The following is a 20,309-nucleotide window of genomic DNA, read 5'->3' as shown; positions in this document are numbered from 1 at the left end:
CCGAGTCTCTTAATTTTTTTTGAGTGCAGGGATGCAAAAGGGGGAATAAAGACCAACTTACCCAGCATCTTGCATCTCCCACATCACCCATCTGCCCCAGCACCAGCAAGCTCTGGGGTAAAACTTCAAACCCCAACTTTCTTCCAAATTCAGCCTCCTATAATCTTCTCTTTCTGGTTCAGCATCATAGTGACCCAAGATACCATTTTTCACTCTTGTGCTTTTCATGTACCACTGCTGCATGTTAATAAACACATCTCCTGGGTACTTCTCCTGGACACTGCCTTCAAATAGAGGCTCCCAATCGACATTAGCAGTAATTAGAACCAGCTGGAAATGACTTTTCAAAAGTCAAGCATCTCATTTAAAACAAAAGAAAACAAAACAAAGCAAACATCCCCTGAAAAAAAAAATCCCAAAGCGAAGGAGGCTTGCATTTTGTTTTGCTTTCAGCACAAAGCATTTGCCCTGCATGAGATTTTCCACGGGCTTCTCCCTTCAGATGATCCCATTGAAGAGGCATCTGATGAAGGTGACCCTGTTCTTCCAAAGGACGGATGCAACAGAGCATGGATCTGATAGACCTCAATATGGATGGCTTAATTAACACCAGATGTCCCTTTTATGGGAGGAATAGTTGCTATGAAAAAAATCTCTGATGAGATGCTGGTGGTATTTCCTAGCAGCCAACACTTACCTCCGTGCTGTGTGTGTATCTCCAGCAGGCAGCTGGGATCAATCCACAAAAGGCCAGAGCAAAACAGAAAAATCCCTGAGGATAAAGAGGAAAAATACCAACATTCAGCCTGGGGAGAAAAATACCCATTTGCAAACACAGTCAGGACATATTTAATATGCTTGTTTGAGCAAGTTTCATTAAAGTTTAAACATCACCTTCTTTTAATATCCCTCATAACATCAGTTACTTAAAAGAAATTAGATGGACAATAATGTGGTTCTCCATCAGGAGCCCTCTAATTACACTGTGGCCAATTGAAGAGTTTGACCAAAAATCCAGGCAGCTTCCAGCAGAGCGGTTAATCCATTCTGCCCAAATTCCTCTTGGACAAAGAAAAGGACATATAAAACATTACATTTACAGTATGCTTCCCTTCTGCTGCAGGACTGTGCTCCATAATAATGAGATTCAATCCCCTGCATTTAAAACTTGGCTATTGGCTTCAAAGAGAGGAAAACCCACACAAATATTCCATAAAGAAGGAAATAACTGGGATAGAGATAGAAATCAACCTGCTCTGGAAGAAGAGCTGGACTCATTCTGTGAGTAAGGTGGAAGCTGCATGGCCGAACTGTTTTCCTTAGATCAGCACCATCCTAGTTAGACAACAGAATGACAGAAATATAACCAAGGCCAGAAACTGACCCTGAAGTGTCTAAACAATAACAGCAACGACGCAGGACATGGCTTGACTTTTGTCTTCTTCCTTAGGCTTGCAGAGCTGGAAGTTACATGCTTTGTGTTTTCATCTGAACAAACCTGGACCAAAAACCCCACGCCATGATATAAAAAGCACTTGCTTGCTGTGACAGCTGGACCAAATGATCTCATTCACATTTAAAAGAAAAAAAGGAAAGGAAAAGTGGCTGTAAAGCATTTGAAAACTAAATGGGATCATCCAATATGAATCCACAGCTTAGTCTTGGAATGACAAAAGGTGATGAATAAGCATCGGTTAAAAATTAATGCCCTTACAAGTTTTTCCATTAAACTGTGCCTCTTTCAACACAACATTATGTGGGAAACTTACCCAGCTGACTGCATCTTATTTTGATTTCTAATCTTTTTCTATTACTGTTTTCATTGTATGATATAGCTGAAATAACTTGGAAAAGTTTAAATCTTTCATGAAATTTTACCAAATTCATGCTTAAGAGAAGAAGAACATTATTTCTACAAGTTCTGCTTCACAAAAAAAAAAAAACTTGCTTAAAAGATATAGTTTAAAAAAAAAAAAAAGCTCCAAACTCATGCATAAGCAGCACGAAAGGAAAATGTGTTACTTCAAATCCTGGAAATGAAAGTGAATGTGCCAGTAAAATCCTTTTGCTGGCTGTTGTCCATCTGCTCTGTTTCTCTGCTCTGCCTGGGGACTTTGCTCTTGGAACACGACTGCCACTGGTATTCACCACTTTTTTTGGGGCTGCCTTGTTGCAGGCTCTGCATCAGACACTGGGGAATACCCTGATACAGCTCTTACGAAAAATCTTAAATTATGTATGTCCAGTCTCTCCTTTCATTTAGTTTTTGGCAGCTGCCTTGCCATATAGCTGATGAGATCACTCATTGCCTTGCTAGGAGCTAAAATGAGATTACTGGAGACCGTAAAGAAGATGAGAGGAAAAGTCTGATCAAATACTGACATGACAAGGTGGTTACAAGTCATGAAGATGTGGAAGAGCTCACAGGGCAAGATATCTCAGACCAAATCCCAGCTGGAGTGGGGAGTTCAACCCTGCAGGTACGGCACAAACTGGAGGGAGGAGGTGAGGCTACACAGGCATGTCAGGATGCTCCTCAATAGGATCAGACCCTGCATTTTGCACTGCCTCGAACAACTTCTCCACCAAACAAATGGCATTTTCACCAAAATCAAGTTCAAAGGCAATAAAATTTAAAAATAAGAAAATTAGTCAGATGGAAAAACCAGCTCTGACAGCAATGTGACCACTCTTCTGCATATCATTCCATTAAAGTTATAATTCAGGTGACCCACCATGAACGCAGAGAGTGTCAACAGCAGGATGCCAGTGACAGCCCAGATTTCTTCCCCTGTGCTCTCCCTTCCTTCCCCACCAGCTCCAGCACTTACAGCATCTCTCTGGGGCCAGAACTCCCAGCAGATAAAAATCCTCCTTTTCATCTTCCCTTCCTCAGCTCCACCCCACATCTCAGTCCTTCAGCATCAGCTCTCCCTTTATTTCTGTCTGGTTTCTCTGGGAATACCGAGATGCAGCCCCTTGGGAAGCTCCCCCTCCATCCAGCTGGTGCACAGCAATTACATGGCTCCAAGAACATCTTATAAATGAATTATAGCCTGCTTTTTCCCTTCCCAGCCAAAAGGCTTTTGGAAGAGCAACTTTCTAATTACATTAGAAGACATTTGGAGCAAAAAAGAAAAAGGCAATGTGCAGTTTGCATACAAAATGTGGAAGAGTTGAGGCTGGTTCACCATCTCCCAGATCCTTGGAGGTCTTCAGAGTCAGCCACAGGCTGCTGCCTGCTCTCTTTGCAAGAGACAGCCACATCAGCCCTGTGGAGGCCTGTCACCAGGCAGACATCAATTACTCTTTTATGAATGACCTTGCTTCCATCCTTGCTGCAAGGAACAATTTCTCTTTGACAGACTCGGCAGAATCCACAGGAACAGCACCCTGTCTGTTGGCTGGTGTTTCTTTTAATTCACCTTTCTGACGCTTCCCTTTTGGTGAAGGGGGCCTGCTTTGGATGAGGGACAGATCCTTTAGCTCATACTGTGCTCTGCAGCTGTGTTTTGCCAAACTCCTACACTTCCAGGGAAGGAGCAGACCTCTGCCCTGCTCTGCTCTTCTCCAGCTGTTTTTTGGTGCTGCTGTGGTCATTGCAAAGGCCAGCTCCCTGCCAGACTGCAGAGCCCAGGGGCAGGAAAAGCAGGGGCAAATTTCAGATGGCATCCATCAGGTTGTGTCCCTCTCTGCCTTTTAGTTCATCTAAAAGCATGCAATGTTTTTGCCCTTCCACAGAGCTAACACGAGTCAGTGACATCAGTCCGAAAGAGGAATCTGTCCTTGGTACCAGCTCTGCCACTGGCACGCAGATGCCTCACTCAGAAGTGTTGCACCATGAGGGAGAGCACAGGAAGCAGATTAAATTAGAAAGAAGATGCTGAAGTGTGCTGCAGTGATATTAAGGACCCTCTACACACTGGCCTACACCTGGGTATAATAAAGCAAACAGCGTGTGCTGTGTGCTGCCCCTACTAGCTCATCAATCTTGATGAAAGCCTGGCTTATATTGGGCATTCACTGAGGCTTTTTCCACTGCATTTTTTTTGGATCATCTGCTCCATCCTGATCACAAATTTTCTTCTATACTAGTCAGATTTTAGACTGTAACGTTCAGATGTGAGAATTTCAGCTGGCATGTTGCTCCCTGTTTTTTTTTTCTTTCCCTTTCTCTGTCTGACCAGTAACAACACATGCTGCTTTAAACCTCACTGATACCAGAGTCTTTCCTTTATGCAAACAGGAAAGCTGCTGTTTTCCTTCCTTTTCCTCCCCTTCAATAGCAACATGGCCTCCAGGGGCTATAAAGCTGCAGGATATTTACATTCAGGTTTGACTGCATGATGGTCCATGGATCACCAGAAAGCAGAGTTTGCCTGGGCTGGAGGACAGTGAATAAGTCTGTTGCTATTCTCCCTGTTTAAGAGGAGCTTTATATGTAATATTGCTGGATTTTAGAACATAATTTTTTTATCCTTAAGTTCTCAATTACTTTCTTGGAACCAGCTTCCTCACAAGCAGCATTGGATGCACAGTAGCATGTCTGCTCTCATGATGCTGCTAATGCAGCTAGAAAACAATCTCCTGAGACCCGTGTGCTTAAACCAGTTTGACCTGTCCTGGTTTCTAACCACTGTGCACCCATAACTGTTATTAGAACAGCACCAGTGAGGCCTCCAAAGAACAGGGCCTCCTCCTCTGTAGGCACACAAACCTCCAGATAGCGAGGCAGCATGACGATATATAATCCAAACAGACAAAAAAAAAAAAAAAGCTCCATCCTTGTCAGCTTTTCCCTAGAGTGGCTGGTTTACCAAGTGGCATTGTGGTGGACCAGCCACATCCCTCACGCATGGCTCGGTTTCCTGGACAGCCACAGATGTCAGGCAAATAGTCTGGTGTTTTCCCTCTTTGATTAAAGAGTGAATTAAATGGTCTTCTAAATAAGACACACTCTATGCAGGGAGGAAAAGTCCTTTAAAATCAATAGCAGGGGAAGATGAAAGATTCTCCCTCTCTTGCAGAAGGAGGAAAAAAGCTCCAAGTAGCAGGGCTGATCGCTCCTGTGAGTTACAGCACAGCAGGGATCAGCAGGGCTGGACAACACACGGACCAGTTTTGGAGCCCCACAGGGCCAAAACCCACTCCTGCCTGTGATTACACCTCACTGCAGCCGTCAGGGCTGGCTCTCCCTGCTCTCGCTTCCCGCTGGCAGATCAAAGATTAAATGTGTGCCTTTGGAGTGGGAACTGGGGGGCAAAACAAGTAGAGAGCTGGCCCTTGGTGGATGACACGGTTGGGAGGGGAGGGGACAATTTATTACAGGCGAAGTTCTTCCGTCCTCTCTGAGTGATTTAAGACGCCGATGAGCTCCTTGAACAATTTGGAGCCGAGAATACCCTTGCTAGTGGCCATCTCTGAGCGCCTTCCAGGGTTCCCGTTTATTCCTTGAGGCCAGGGACGTAGCACCACCCCGCAAGAGTCACGGAGGCTGCTCCGGTTCCGCGGCACCCCCGGCAGCGGGAGCGGGCGGGCAGCGGGAGCGGGCGGAGCGCGGCGCTGGAGCGGCCCCGCGCGGCTGCCGGAGCCCGCTCGCCTCCCGCCCCACGGCCCGGCGCGGAGCCGGCGGACACCGAGCTCAAAGACAGCCAGGAGGCATCCCGTTATCCCCGCTGAGAGCAGCGTGGCATGAAGCCTCGCCGCCACAGCTGCGGGGGAGGCACCTCGCACCTTTCCTTGCTCCCCGCAAGGCAGCGACACCGTGACCGCCCTACAAACGTGCCATCAGCAGCCCAAAATGCAGACGGCCACATCCCCCAGAGGACCCGGACTATGGAAGCTAAAGACAAGCTAAGAGAGTGCACTAGGAGGCACAAAAATAAACAGCCAGTTTGAGGGTTCTGCCAACCAGAGGTTGCTTTGGTGGGTGAAGCTTGGCTGTGATACCCCAAACCAGCCCGGCTGTGGGAGATGATGAGTGGCTGAAGGAAAGGATCACCCATGGGTGTGATCCTACTAAAATGATCTTCCTTCCCTTACTAAAATGGGAAGGGAGAGCAGCACCGTGTGGCCCTTGGACAACGCTCTTTGGACAGAGCTCTGGAGTTCGCTCAGTATATGTTGGCCTCTTTTTAACAGCCAGTTCTATGCAGTGGCATGCTTCAAACTATACCAGAGAGTAAGGCAACAAATAAACATTATAGAGAAGTTTGACTATATCTTCAGGCAGCCAAGACATTCTCCACTGATCTGTACATACCTATCTGTTGGTTTAGATGTGGTAATTACAGGCACACATTGAAGACACTTCAGCAAAAGAGAGGGGAGTTACACATTCTGCTTAATTAATGGGAACTGAGGCCCCTTTGGGCATCTCAGAGAAAGGAACATGGTATATTGAGAAGGTGAAAACATTAATTTCAGTGGCTGCTTTGCAGTGAATTTTCAGGTGTCAGCTTCTCATTTCTGCCATCAGTATCATTTCCCCCAATTACACAGATTAGATAAATCTCTTTAAAGTTAGTGTATGACAGCAATGCAATTATTTTATATTGAGCAAGATTTCATGCTCAACAACCTATCTGTTAACTCCTGCCCTTCATATGGGAAAACACACCTTGAGTAGCACTTTACCACTCATTCCTCCAGCTCCAAGGCTGGAAGCTGCTCTGTGCAGGCTAAGCCCACATGCAGGCTCTGCTTTGAAATAGAGCTTATCTCACAGTGCAGTTTACTACTGTCAACATGGTCCAGGCCCAATCAGGCTGATGGAGAGGAGAAAGGGGGGATTTCCACTCTTATGCTACTTCTCCACCCTCTCCTTGTAGGCTGAAATTCAGGGTCCTACACAAATCCCCTATGCCTGCTGCCGTGCAGTGAGGTGGGAAAAAGAGGGGCTAATTTTGCTATCACAATTTGGGGGAAGTTAGTGAGACTCAAAATCACACTGCTAAGGTTTCCTCATACAAACCATGTGTTGACTTGATGAGGATAAAAAAAAATACCCTGGGTATTGTCATCACCATAGTTGCTTGGCAGATAAACACATTCCCTCTGATAGTTGCATAGACAGGACCTTGGCAAAAGAAACTTAGCATGGAATGATGCAATTCTCAGCCCTAAGAGCTTTGCAGGGTGATGCTTTTTAAAAAATGTCCCCTAGCAGCGCAAAGTGGAACAACAGGACCTCCTTCCCCAGGCATGAATTCTCCTGGGCATAAGGCAATGCAGACCCCAGCACTGGACGTGTAGGGGGCCAGCCCCAGGTGACAGAAAGCCTCTCCCAGCCCGTCCCTGCAGGTATGGATACGCACCATGGCGGTGAGGCACCGCGATTCCCGCACAGTGGCAGCGGAGCTCAGCAGGGCTGCCAGAATCAGGGTCATGCTCAGGCAGATCCCAAAGTAGAAAGCTGGAAGACAGACGTGGGAGTTGTGGTCAGATGCCAGAGGTTTAGTCTGATGCTTCACTCAGAGAGGGACCAAAAAGTGCATTCTGGGGAGCTGGCCCAAATGACTAGGTTGCAGAACTGAAATTTTTCTGTAATTTATTCAATGCTCCCCCATCTGCGTGCGCTTTGCTGTGTATGTCTGGCAAGGCTGTAAGCCTCTGAGGAGTTCTCACAGCTCCAGCAGAGTGAAGCAGCCTAAAACGGTGTTGGTCCACCCAACAAACCAGAAGCTGCCAATTATTTCAGCATTCTGATAAGGATCCCCCCCCAAATGGGGGGTGCTGGTGCAGCAGCTGTCCCACAGCTTCTATCAGGACTCCAGGCACTGCTAATCTGGTGCAACACTCACCCTCTGGTTTCCTCCTGGCTCAGGCAGGATCACAGCCAGTAACCTGGAGCAGGGCTCAGGGACCACAGCACTGCAAAGGGCTTTGCTAGCCTAACCACACAGAGGCAGTGCCTGTAAACAAGGCAAGTGGAAGTGTTGCTGGAGATGGGTGACTGGCGTGGGAGAGCCTGCAAGGCTGCAGTCAGTGCCAATATATATGTGTAGGAACAATGAAAGAATATACCTTAGCCTTGGGCTAATACAGTTTTTACACCTGCCTTGTTAAATTGAAATTGAGAACCAAGATCTTGAGAGAATATGAATGTGTTTAGGACCAGAGTGCAGCCCTCAGGAGAAGCAGCAGATGCAAGTGCAGCAGTGGTGAGCAGGGCGTTTTAGTATCTGGGCTATCTTTGCTCTAGTCTTGTACCTAAGACTCAGTTTATACTTCTCCCTTGTGAAAGCAAAAATACCACATATTTCCTCAGAAAAGCTGAAGGTGCTGCCATGCATTTCTCCTCCCAGCCTCAATTTTCTATGTTCTCCTTCAACTCCTGTAGTTCCTCTCCTCAGTCTCCTGCCCACCCCAGTGCACTTTCAGTGGCTGAAGAGCTCCTCCTGAGCTCTTACCACAGCACAGGGGTCAGAGAATAGAGGAACAGGTGCAAACACAGAAGAACCTGAGCACCCCATGCACCCACAGCATCCTTTGGTTACTGGCATGCAGGTCTCATATGGGGAAAGAAAGTGCCTGTGAGACTGTATTAGTCCTAATGCATCCTCCAAAACCCAACTCCTTCCTCCTCTTGAGAAAGCCCTGAATTTTCTTCTACAGCTTTAAGGAATTTTGCAGCTCTGGTATCACCAAAGTCTCACTGGGATGTGACCACAACATACCTGAGTGGTGGATGACCTTGTAGGCATTGCTGTCCAGGGAGACGTTGCTGATGAGGGTGAAACGGAGCCCATAGTGGGCGACTGTGCTCAGCGTGGCGATGGAGAGCCCCAGCAGCTGGAAAAGAAGGGTTTCATGATGGGATTTACAAGGCAGCAGCTCTTGCTGGGTGCACACAAAGGTTTGAGGTATATCTGGATTCTCCTGAGCCCCATGTAAGTGCAGACAGCCTCATCATCCAGATGTACCCCAAAATGCACATAAAAGGACAAACCCCAGACACTTCAAAATACTAAAGCTGTTTTTTCTCTCTTGCATAATGAGTGCATGTGTCACTGTGCAGCCCACGGTCTCTTGGCCAGTGCCTATGGATTAAATTCCCATCACATGAAGAAAACTGAGGATTGATGCTCTTGCAGCACACCTGTGCAGTGCCACCCTACTCTGTGCACGTGTGGCTGTGAGGGCTGCCAGCTTCAATAGGGGTTTTGAGCAAGGGTGAAGTTCTCTGCTCTGCACTTTGCAATAGTCTCAGTGCCTGCTGCTGGCTCTGTTTCCAATGGCAGAGCACAAAGATCTGAGTCCTGTACTACTCTAAGCTGTCTGTGGTGGTTTCTGTCTCTGCAAGGTGTTGTCTGTTTCTGTGCCACCACTGAGAGCACCGGTATGCCTGAGGCATGGGGTAACTACTTGCATGTCCATACCTCTCCAGATGATGGAGAGGGAATATTTCTGATAGCACCTGGCTCTAGGGCAGGGCTCCTTTCAGCATGACTGGTGGCAGAGCTGGGACAAAGGCACCAGCAGCAAAATGAACTCCACATCTATTGCAATGAGCCTGGAAAATACAAAATGTGAGGCTACTCCTAGCTCTGAAGATAAGGCTTCATCATTTTGTGCCTTTACAATACAGAAACATGAGGCAGCTATACCTGTGTCAAATGTGACAATGCGATCTCAACATAATCCCCACTGTGTGACATTTTCTAATAGCTTTTGCTGCAGGCTTACAGTCTCAGAGACTAAATCCATCCAAAATGTACCATTTTTTCTAGGCTGATTTGTGGCACCTTCTGATCATTCAGACTGCGCATTACTGCATATCTTGACCCACGCCCAGCAAAATATTAAGTGCAACATCACTTAGCTCAGATTTCTGAGAAACACCAGTCTAAAATCCTCCCAACAGCGAGAATGGGATTCTAACCATGCACAGCAGCTGTGCTTTAATGTCTCCTCTAAACATGCTTAGTACCAATCCTCCTTTCATTTCCTCCAAGTGGCATATTCCATTATTTAGAAGAGAGAACCACCTTACAGTCACTGCAGTCCTGGAATGTTGAAATTTGGAAAAACTACAAACCTAATTTGTGGCCCAAAATAAGGTATTACCTTTTAATAACCCTTAACAGGCCACCAACCCTCTTTGAACTAAATACAGATTATTGCTATTACTGTTGTTATTATTACTATTATTATTTTTATTTTTATGCTGGCAAGTTTTGATGAAGTGAAAAGTCAAGAACATATGAGTCAAAGCATCCATGAGAAGTGTTCTCCAGTTTCTACCATTTCCCATCAGCTCTAACAGCAGATGTCCAGAAACTCCCCTTGAATTTGCTTCAAGAGCTGATAAAGAGAGTCCCTGGAATTGCTTTCGCTTTGCAGTGCCAATTCACATGTTTCTCACCCACACTTCCACCAAAGCCTTGTGGTTTCACATCCTCACTGATCCCACCTGCAGTCGACCACCCTCCCAGCACCAAGTGTGACTGCAGCAGGTCACACTCTCTCTTTTGCTCCAAGGAGACAACCTCCCACCCATCCTGCCAGCAGTGACCTTTTCTTTCTCCTTGGAGGAAGCTGCTGAGTTGTGAAAGAGCTGCAGTGGTGTGACAGCCTTGAGAAACCAGAAGTCTATCAGAGGAGGGGGGATGCTGGTGGCCAGCGATAACCGCCCATGGTGCAATGATAACTCAGGCAGTTGGCTGTGCTTACCCTCCACCAGCCATAAACAGAACGTGGGAAAACCATCCCCTCTCGGAGTGGGGATGGGAAAGGCAACAGCTCACCTCGGTTCTGCAGAGATCCCCCCAAACCTGCCTGCTCACCATGACACAGAGGCTGGTCACCAGCAGCTGGCACTTGGTGGTCCTCATCCCACACCTCAGTTCCATGGCAGCTTGTCCCCAGAGAGAGCTGGCAGTTGGTCCCTCCAGCTCTTGATAAAGCCTGGGTTTCCACCAAAGGGAGGCATGGCCACAGTGGGGCCTCTCAGGAAGTGGAGTCCCCACCACGTGCTGATGCACCTCCTCCTGCCTGATTATTAAATCCTCTTTAGGGCAGTCACCTTCTGCACAGGCCCTCAGTTAGCTGCTGTCAGCTCCCACACAGCCAGCTGGGGAAGAAGGAAAGGCATACAGAGAAATAACTTTTCATGGAGTTTGGGGAAAGGCTCCTTTAAAAAATAATTAAACTGATTATTCAAGAGTCAGTGTCAAAATATTCCAATTTTGACTTTCACTAGGATGCAGTTTTGCTTAATGAATATTGTCCATAGCATTTTTTTTCATAATATACATAAATAATATTTTGTAAACACATACAAGAAAACACTATTAAAAAAATAAACTATTGTTTAAAGAAGAGATTAAACCCCCAAACAGATCTATGTAAGAGTCTTCTCTCCCCATGTAAAAGCACCACATGGCAATAACCTTTGGCTGAGCCTATTAGAACTTGCATTTGCAGATAAGGGAAAAAAACACATTTGGTAGTATTTTATTCAGGAAAATGGTTATATGGACATATAACCCCCAGCTCAGGAGGCCCTCACTGTCTGTGGACATTTTAACTCTTCCTTTACTTTCCCCTCTCCTAGCATTGAAGACTCCATGGACGTGTGGCTGCAGAAGACTCAGGTGATTTCTTCAAAACCAGCTGTCTCCTGATGCATATTTCTTAAAAGTAAATTGCAAAGAAATCTCAAGAAGGATCTGGCCAAAGTGAGCCTGAATGACTGACTGCCTTAATTATCCTTCCTTTTGGAACCAGACTGGTGAAGAACAAGTGAATAATTGCATTCCTGACAGGTGGCAAACAAAGGGAGTAAAAAAGTAAAACCATCCCACAACAGTAACTGCAGTAACAGGAAGATGACAAAGAAGCAGGAGGAGAGGAGTGAAAAAAGGAAGGAAGATGCATTTTGTAAAGCAAAGAGAAGAGAAAGCAAGTTGCACAAAGCCATGAGCATGGGGAAAAGCATGTTATGATTTTCTGACTACATCACTAGCTTTCTTGCAAGTTTTCCTGCAGATCATCTTGGTTGCAGCCTCCCCAGACACCAGTGAGAGCTGCCACAGCCAGTGCCAAAAACAGGTATCCCTATGGCTCATGGGTCCCTGCCCTGCTGCCCAGGAGGAGACATTGAGGTACCCATGTGCAGACAGAGACCTTCCTCCTCTGGCCACCAGCTGGAGACCACCTGAGGAAAACCAACGATAGACAGCAGGGCAGGAGGGCATTGGGAAGAGAACAGGCTGGTGAGGCAGCTGATGCCAAGCCACCCATGTTTAGGAGCTGGACCCCTGGGAACAGACTATGTGGGGAAAATGTCTTATAAGACACTGTCAGCATTAGGATTGCATCAGAATTCAGAACTGTGGACACCCATCGCTTCTTCTGGTACTAGAGGACAGACGGGGGTGTTGTCACCTGCATTTTCAAGGGGAAGGATCCCTGGCACAAAAATAACAGAGCTAGCCCACCGGTGGAATTACAGGTTAAATGTGGAAGGGCTGCAAGAAAGTATGAGCACAGCTCTGTGTGTAACACCAAGCCATGTCAGCCCAGCCACGAGCGAGTCACCGTGTCTCCTGCCCTGAGCACACCCCGCGTCTGTTTCACAGCGGCTGACAGGGAAAACACCATGGAGCCCGTCTCCGTTTCCCCCTGGATCCCACTTCCTTCCCCAATCCTAAACAACTGCCACCGTAGAGACCTGTGCGAAGCCAAGTCTCACACTAGAGGTCCCCACAGGCCAGCAGAACCCTTTCCCGAAGGGCGAGATAATCGACGTGAGCTTTCTGACGGGAATTTCCCTCCTCGGTTCCATAAAAGTCTCCCCCGTTCCTGCAGAAGCCTCGCACCTCACGTCCACCTGAGAGGTCCCAAAATCGTCCTCTACATGCCTTGCAAGGGCTGCTAGTTTTCCCACAAAAGATGTTCTGCCTCCTTTTGTCTCCAGCCATAAAAACGAGTACTTTCACTGACTCACGGAGCTCTGAAAGCAGGTCTGTAACTTCAAACGCCTGTGTTTAAACAGCTCCTTCCTCTGTTTTGGTTGAAAATTACTATTCCTGAGTAGCTTGACCATGTCTTCTGATGCTTCTCCCACCTGCAGTGCTTGGTGCCTGCCTTTGTGCCCACCCTGTCTGCTGGGCTCAGGCGTGGGGGGCTTTTCTGCTGTTCCTTTTTTCTCTCTCTTACCCTCTATCCCATACAGGTATGCTTTGAAAGTTTCCTGTTTGGGGCACAGCATATGTGGATTTCGAACATCACAAAAATAACAAGAGCAAAAGGAGTTGCTACCGCACATTCACAAAAGCCAGAAAGAAAGTCACTCCCTCATCCAAAAGAAAGCAGGGACATGAGTAGAGCTGGGATATTAAGATGTTGGGCTGTGATTAAGGAAGGCACATTTGGCACATGGAAGGGCACTGCTGAAGGGAGAACAGGGGACTCTGTGTGCTCATCCTACCTGTGCCTATCAACAAGGCAAGGTGAACTGTGCAACACTTCACCTTCTATGGGATTAAACTTCTTCTGGGTGGCCTCTTGTTGGCAGACACCTGCCTCAGCTGGCACACACCTGCCTCACTGCCCAGAGAGGTGAGAAGCAGGGTGTCCCTTCAACCTCATTCCAGTGGGAAGAGAGGCAGGCTGGTGGCATGCCAGGGAATCACTCTCACAGCCAGCATGTGGGCTGGATGGCAGCATGGCTTTTCCAGCAAGACTCGGCCCCTGCCCACCCTGGCAGGTTTCATTGATTGATTCCCTTTGCAAAAGCCCAACTTATCACTCCCAAAAGCGGTGCAAAAACCACAGGTGTCCACAGCTCCTGCCTGTGGCCTCCTCCCTTATCTCTGGTTATCAGCTGGAGCATGGAAAGATGGTAGTGAGTCTGAAAATACCCCAGGCAGCACAGGTGCTCTCTTTCTAGCCTTGCGGCAGCTTGCAGATTTCTGTTACGAAAAGCCTCATCCCCAGCTGCATGGGTCTCAGAGGGATGTGCCATCTCATCTAGAAGGGAAGGGTTGATTTTAAAAAGGGAACAAAGCCAGATCATATTTTTTTGCAAAGCTATAAACCCCCAACACTCTTCTAAGCTGGAGGGAAACGATGTCCACCCTGTCAGAGAGATATTCTGAAAGAGCTGGAGGATTTGATATGTTAATGCTGCATGGGGTGAACTTGGGACACTAAACACAAATGGAGAAGAAGAGGCTGAATTCATCCTGGTGCTAACTTGACATCCACTTTTCCGGCTCTCGTTCCATCAGTCAGCCACCAGTGATGGAACAGCAGCACCCCAGCCTCAGCTGCTTGAACTCTGTCAATGCAGCAGGGAAGAGAAACTTCTCCCTTGGCTTTGGGGCACTGTTACTCATGCTCCTGAGAAAGGATGGGCTGGAAGCAAGAAGGAGGATTTCACCCAGGAGCCAAAACTACACCCGTCCAGGCAGGACACACCTGTGCAGGTCTCTGCTGCCTCTCAGAAGCCTCCTCCTTTTCCAGCCCACAGCACCATTGGGGAAAATTCCTCTCCTCCACAGCAGAAAGCAGCTCCAAATGTGTCAGATTTACAAGTGTCAGTGGCTCAGCCCATTTGGTCCCTCAGCTACTGGCCGTAACACGGCTGGATTCACCCTAGAGCTGGCTCGTAAATAAACATGTCCGTATCAAAGCGCAGCGCAGCCGTGGGGATGCTGGGAGGCCAGGCAGACCTCACAGGCTGCGCCTGCCTTCCCGGCACATCACAAGGATGCATTGTAAAGGCTGCTTAGCATTCATATAGCACAGACACACAATCAAAGCTAAAAATCAACTTTTAAACCCGGGGCCATCTCCTTTCAAGAAAGGAAAGAGAGGAGGAAAGGGGGGGATGCTGGGCTTTGCCAAGCTTCAGATGCACCATACAACTCCACTGTGAATGGAAACAGGGCTGGCTGGAGGCTTCATTGGAAGGCACAAAACCAGAGAGAAATCATAATATTTCCAAAGCACTTCTTTAGTTATTATTATTTTCAAAGTGTGTCTCAGAAATCCTCTAGTGATTCCCAGGCAATTTAAAATTATTATAGGTGAACAAATAAAATGTCAGAAGAGTTATTAAAAATAGTTCATCAAGCCAGGGAAATATTACATTGGAAAAGAGCATAAGCTGAAGGCAGGGAGCTCCCTTCAAAGAATAAACTCAAATGAACTTCTTTCTCCACTGAAAGTGAAAGAACCATACTCATAGCTCTAAAGCACAGCGCTCTACTCAAGTTAAATTATTTTTTCTTTTTCACATGCTATCTAATTGCAAACCATAACTGCCCAGGAGCCAGCTGTGCAGGTGATAGACCTGAAGACACAATGCAAGCCCTGCCCCACGTAGCCCTGCTCCTGGCAGAACCAGTGTGAGCACAGCCCAGCCTGGTAAACAGGCTCACCAAGAACAGGGCTGCTTAACTGCCCATCACCCTTTATTTCTCACATTCACCCTCTTAAGCTTTATTGCAACTGGACCTCCATTGCTTTCCACTGTAGTCCTGAAAGTTTTGGTAAAATACCCTAAAAATCTCATGTCGGCTGGCTGTAATGCATGGGTGGCACCAGGACAGACCCAGCTCCGTGCCTGCAGCCTTCCTGCTGACACACGTGCCAAGCCAGGGGCAGCGCTTTGTTCTCACCTTTGGCAGGTGCAAGAACTAAAGAACTAACACGTAGTGTAGAGGCCCTTTCCCCTTTCCCCTGAGCATCATTTGGCCACCTTGCAGCCCACTGGCTGAACCCACATGGAGCTAAACGGTGTCCACACCAACCATGTAGTTACCATTTTTGCCTCACCTGCTCCAGGAGAGGAGAATTTCTTCTCCCCGCTCTCTGGGGATGGGTAGCACATTGCTGGATGCTCTCTCTCTCCCCAGATTATGATCAGGAAGTTGATTGTGAACACAGACAGTGTTTAATGATGTCTTGTTCTACTGGATCCTTACATAGTCATTAACTTTATAAAGAGATTTCGAAGGAGATTGCATTTGTCTGAGTACAAGATGTACCTACCCACCTACCTTCCTGCAGACTGTTGGGAAGCCAGCTGCACTTCTAGGAAAGTGTAAGCACTCGCTGTGTGCTGTGCTCAGGCCCAGACCCGATGGCCACATCTGGATAGAAACATCAGCAGCCCTGAACTCAATTTGGACAAGTTAAGCTCATCCCTGAGCTGAGTGTAGAATCTCTGTGGCTGGAGGCTGCCTGCTCTCCCTTGAGACTGGGTGTGCTGGTGTGCGTTACTAATGAAAAAAAAATCCCTGTAGCTATTTCTGTATGATAAAAATCCAGTTATTACTCTTGAGTGTGGCACTTCGACACAAAAGGCTTTCTCTTGAAAAGTTTCAAGGGTAGCAGCTTCCCCTTTCCTGTGTGAGAGGTTTTCAACAGAAAATTAGAGACAAGGTAATAAAAGAACATCAGTATTACTCCACTGAAATAATGCTCCTACTGACTAAGCCACATCTGACAGCGAGCACAAGGGAAGCCCCTTGCTCCAGCCACGGCAGTTTTGCAGATGCTGCAGACAAGTGCATGACATGGCCTGAGCTGAGCAAGCAACCTGTGCACTCCCAACAAGGCACAGGCTTGCACTGCTGGGATGGGAATCCACCAGGAAAAAGTCTCCTGCCTGCACTGCGTGCCATGAGCTGCTCCTCTCGGGTCAAGTCCTTCAGGGAAGCTGTAGGGCTGCTCATTGCTTTGCCCCCAGGTCTACAGCACAGCCAAGAATGTCTCGGGAACTGCTGGATTTGGGCGCTAGGGGTCCTGCTTGCTTGGATACCAGAAAATCAAAGTGCTCACAGCATCCTTACTGTCAGGAATTTCAGCTCGGCTGCCTGTGACACTGCAGTGGGGCTGGTTCCTTCAAGCCGCTGCCATTGCAACCAATCCCCAGGGAAAATATTTCTCTTTCAACATAGTGGAGCCTTGCTGCTCCCCAAATACCCCACGCAGGTACAAAAAAAGCCCCCTCCGTGTCACATCAAGGAATTATGGATAGCTCTTTGAACTACCAGTTTTGGCTCAGATACACCTGAACACCAGCAGCAATGTGGTTCGGGGCAGCCAGGGGAATACAGACCCTTTGATATCCAAATCGTGCTGCAGAGCCTTGCTGGCACCTGACCATGTGATGACACATCCCCACCACCAAGTTGGAGCCAAAGACACCAGCTTGGAGTATTTTCCTGACATTGGGTTATGTTCGCCCCCAAAAAGTGAAGCCTTGTGACTGAACTGCTTCACACCGTTGGATTTTTTTTTCTTTTTTTTTTTTTTTAAGGCTGGGTAGGAGCAAAGCCCTGAGGACAGCACATCCTGAAGCTGTGCTGAAGCTGAGAGTGGACACAGCCCCAGGGCAGTGGGTTCATGTATCTCCCCCTCCATCCATCTTGTTTATTTCTCAAAACACCATGCAAGTTATTTCTTCCTACGAGTTCCCAGGACTCCAAGGGGATGCTCCTTTGTTCTCCCAGCTATCAGAACGCACCTTACCCTCCTGCTCTTCCCACAGGAGCTGGAAGAAAGGCCTGCTTGGTGGAGAGCCACGGAGGATTGCCCGGCATGGCAGAGGGAAGCCGGGCTGCAACCCCCAAGCTACAAAAGCTTTGCATTTTCCTTCTTGCCCCCATGCCTTTATCCTTGAAACTCCCATTAAAGTCCAAAAAGCCGGTCTGTGGAGAACGGCGTTGGTAACACGACCCACACCATTACTACAAATCTTTGTTACTATGTATTTTTGTGGATGTACCAAAGCAGAGCCCCGGTGTGTCCCGTGTGTCTGTCAGACAAGCACCGACCGGCGGCCAGGCGCGGCACTCTGCGCTCCGCAGGGAAAGCCAGCGCTGGGAGCAGCGGGGCTGCCGGGCCGCCACCATCCGCACACCGGCACCGCGGGGTACCGGCCTGGGCAGGGGGCGGGCTGCGGGCACACCTGAAGGGACCGGACCCGGGGCCTCCGCCTCACCTGGGCCAGCGGGGAGCCCCGGCTGCTCCCGAGCGCCCGCCGTGAGGCGCGGGGGAGGCGGGGCGAGAGTGCGGCCCCGCCCCCGAGTAATAATAAAAACTAAATTAAAATAAAATGTTAAAAAACTGCCCGGGCAGGAGCGGTGATTTGAGGGGAGGGTTGCAGCGGGGCCGCGGACGGCGGTGTGTGGGGGTGTGGGGGTGTTTCTGTGTGTGTGAGGGGACGGGGGGGTGCGCCTGCCGGCTGCCGGCGGCGCCACGCGCCGGGCGCGCGCGGGGGCGGGTGCGCGCGCGGGGGAGGGCGCGGGCGGGGGCGCGGCGGCGGCGGGCGCGCGTGGCGCGGCGTGCGCGGCGCGTGCGGCCGGCGGGGGCCCGCGAGCGGCGGCGGCGGCGCGTTGATAAGGGGCCGGCCGGCAGCGGGACTCGCCGCAGAGGCGCGGAGCGGCGGCGGGAGAGCACGGGCATGGGGGTGAACTGCCCCGAGCTGCCCACCCCCGCCTCCTTTGCCTCGCTTTAAATCTAGTTTTGAGTTTTTTTTTTTTTCTTTTAGTTTTAAAGTTTTGGTTGTTAGTTTGGTTTTTGTTGGTTGCTTTTTGGTTTTTTTCCCGCCCGCCGCCACCGTGGCCGCCCGGCGATGAACGGCGGGGCTCTGCCGCCGCTGCCCCCCGCCGCAGCCCGCGGCCGCCGGCGGCCCGCCTCCCCCGAGCTGCTGCGCTGCAAGCGCCGCCTGGCCTTCGCCGCCCTGCCGGGCACCGGGGCGGCGGCGGCGGCCGCCGTGGCCCGTCGGAACGAGCGGGAGCGCAACCGCGTGCGGCTCGTCAACCTGGGCTTCGCCGCCCTCCGCCAGCACGTCCCCCACGGCGCCGCCAGCAAGAAGATGAGCAAGGTGGAGACCCTCCGCTCCGCCGTCGAGTACATCCGCGCCCTGCAGCGGCTCCTCGACGAGCACGACGCCGCCGCCTCTTTCCCCGACGGCCGCGGGCGGGTGCCCGTCGGGGAAGTTGGCGGCGGCGGCGGCTACTCCTCCGCTTCGCCCTCCTTCGCCTCCTCCGCGCCCGGCTCGCCGTGCTCCTCCGAGGAGAGCGGCTACGACGTGGCGCTGAGCCCTGAGGAGCGGGAGCTGCTGGACTTCACCAGCTGGCTGGGCAGCTACTGACACAGCGGGAGGTGAGGGGCTGTGCAGGGGACGGGGCGCCGCTTCCTGCCCCGGCGCTCGGGGAGCGGGGCACGAACACACCGCGCCTCTCCTCACGTCTCTCCGCTCAGCCCGCAGCGCATCGGCAGCCGCGGTCCCGGCGGCGGCGGCGGCGGCATTCCCCGAAGGAACTGACCTCCAGCCCGGCGTGGCCCCGCTGGCTGCTCTTCTCGCCGGGTTCAGTCGTCGTCTTCTGGCTGTGGAAAGTGCAATGGGGTAGCTGACTGCGGGTGTCCCCTCCTTGCGCGGGGACAGCGGCTCTGCCTGCCCGCCGGAGTGCCGACCCACGGAGCGGATGCCCGAGCGAAGCTGCTTTCCCCCGCCGCTGCTGTCTGGTGTTGCTTTGGAGGGGTGGAAAAGGAGAAAAAAAAAAAAAAAAAGACATTAGAAACACTTGATACTTCCTTATTTCTGTAGGGGGAGGGAATTTTTTCTCATGTCAGATTCTATTTTATATGTAACTTGAACTGCCTATAGGGACATTGGTGTATGAAGACTTATTTTTGTACAACAAACCTTAGAGAAAAGGGATGAGATGGTTCTATTTTTAGCAGGTCCTATCCACTTGTTCTTGAACACTACCAGCTGGAATGTTGTGGGAACATACATGTTAGAGATGCAAAAGTACTTTTTTTTTTTATTATTATTCTCTCCAAACACTTTGGTAAAATACTGTAAACTTGTATTTTAACGTGATGTCTGAGTTTGCCTGTGTGAAGGTTCACCTCTCTGAAAACTGAAGTTTTTTTTAAAAAATGTATTGAAGGCATTTTTGTATGCACTTGCTAGGGTTTCGTATGTTGTACATATGCAGTTTTTAAGAGAGTATAATATTTTATGTAAATTGACTTTGTAAATAAAAATCTATTTATAAACGGCTTCAGGGCTGTAAGATGAATGTGTGTATTTGCCACTCAACTATGGCCTGAAGGGGTGGGAGAGGGGAGTAAGGAGCAGTACAGCAGAGAGGCATTTCTCCCTGGACCAGGTTTCACGTGCCGAAAGGAATAAGGAGAAGCACAGCACAATCTCCAGGTTTACTTTTTTCACTTTTTATTCAAGTTTTATAAATTCAGCTCTTGGAGCAGGTCCTGCCGGGAAGATGTGGGGAGCTGCAGATGTGCGTAGGAGACAAGGCAGGTTCGGTGCTGCT

At 49.3% G+C, this 20,309-nt stretch overlaps 2 protein-coding genes across 2 annotated transcripts in view; one reads left to right on the top strand and one right to left on the bottom strand.

The window, feature by feature from the left end:
• Nucleotides 1-10,929, bottom strand: part of TSPAN32 (tetraspanin 32) — a 30,868-nt gene extending 19,939 nt beyond the window's left edge. Inside the window, exons 1-4 of the mRNA XM_005486569.4 lie at nt 10,788-10,929; nt 8,679-8,793; nt 7,317-7,414; nt 698-772 (exon numbers count right to left, since the gene is read on the bottom strand). Of these exons, the coding sequence (XP_005486626.2) occupies nt 698-772; nt 7,317-7,414; nt 8,679-8,793; nt 10,788-10,853 (354 nt within the window). The 5' untranslated portion in view covers nt 10,854-10,929. The remainder of the gene's footprint in view (nt 1-697; nt 773-7,316; nt 7,415-8,678; nt 8,794-10,787) is intronic.
• Nucleotides 10,930-18,326: 7,397 nt separating this feature from the next.
• On the top strand, nt 18,327-19,547 carry ASCL2 (achaete-scute family bHLH transcription factor 2). The gene is made up of 2 exons (XM_074543314.1): nt 18,327-19,128; nt 19,228-19,547. Exon 1 carries the CDS (start codon nt 18,596-18,598, stop codon nt 19,115-19,117), a length of 522 nt encoding a protein of 173 aa, XP_074399415.1. The 5' UTR covers nt 18,327-18,595; the 3' UTR covers nt 19,118-19,128; nt 19,228-19,547.
• The last annotated feature ends 762 nt before the right edge of the window (nt 19,548-20,309 follow it).

This window comes from Zonotrichia albicollis, chromosome 6 (assembly GCF_047830755.1).
Source record: "Zonotrichia albicollis isolate bZonAlb1 chromosome 6, bZonAlb1.hap1, whole genome shotgun sequence".
NCBI lineage: Eukaryota > Metazoa > Chordata > Aves > Passeriformes > Passerellidae > Zonotrichia > Zonotrichia albicollis.
Note: the sequence above shows the minus strand (reverse complement) of the source record. Positions and strands in the feature narration are given on the sequence as shown.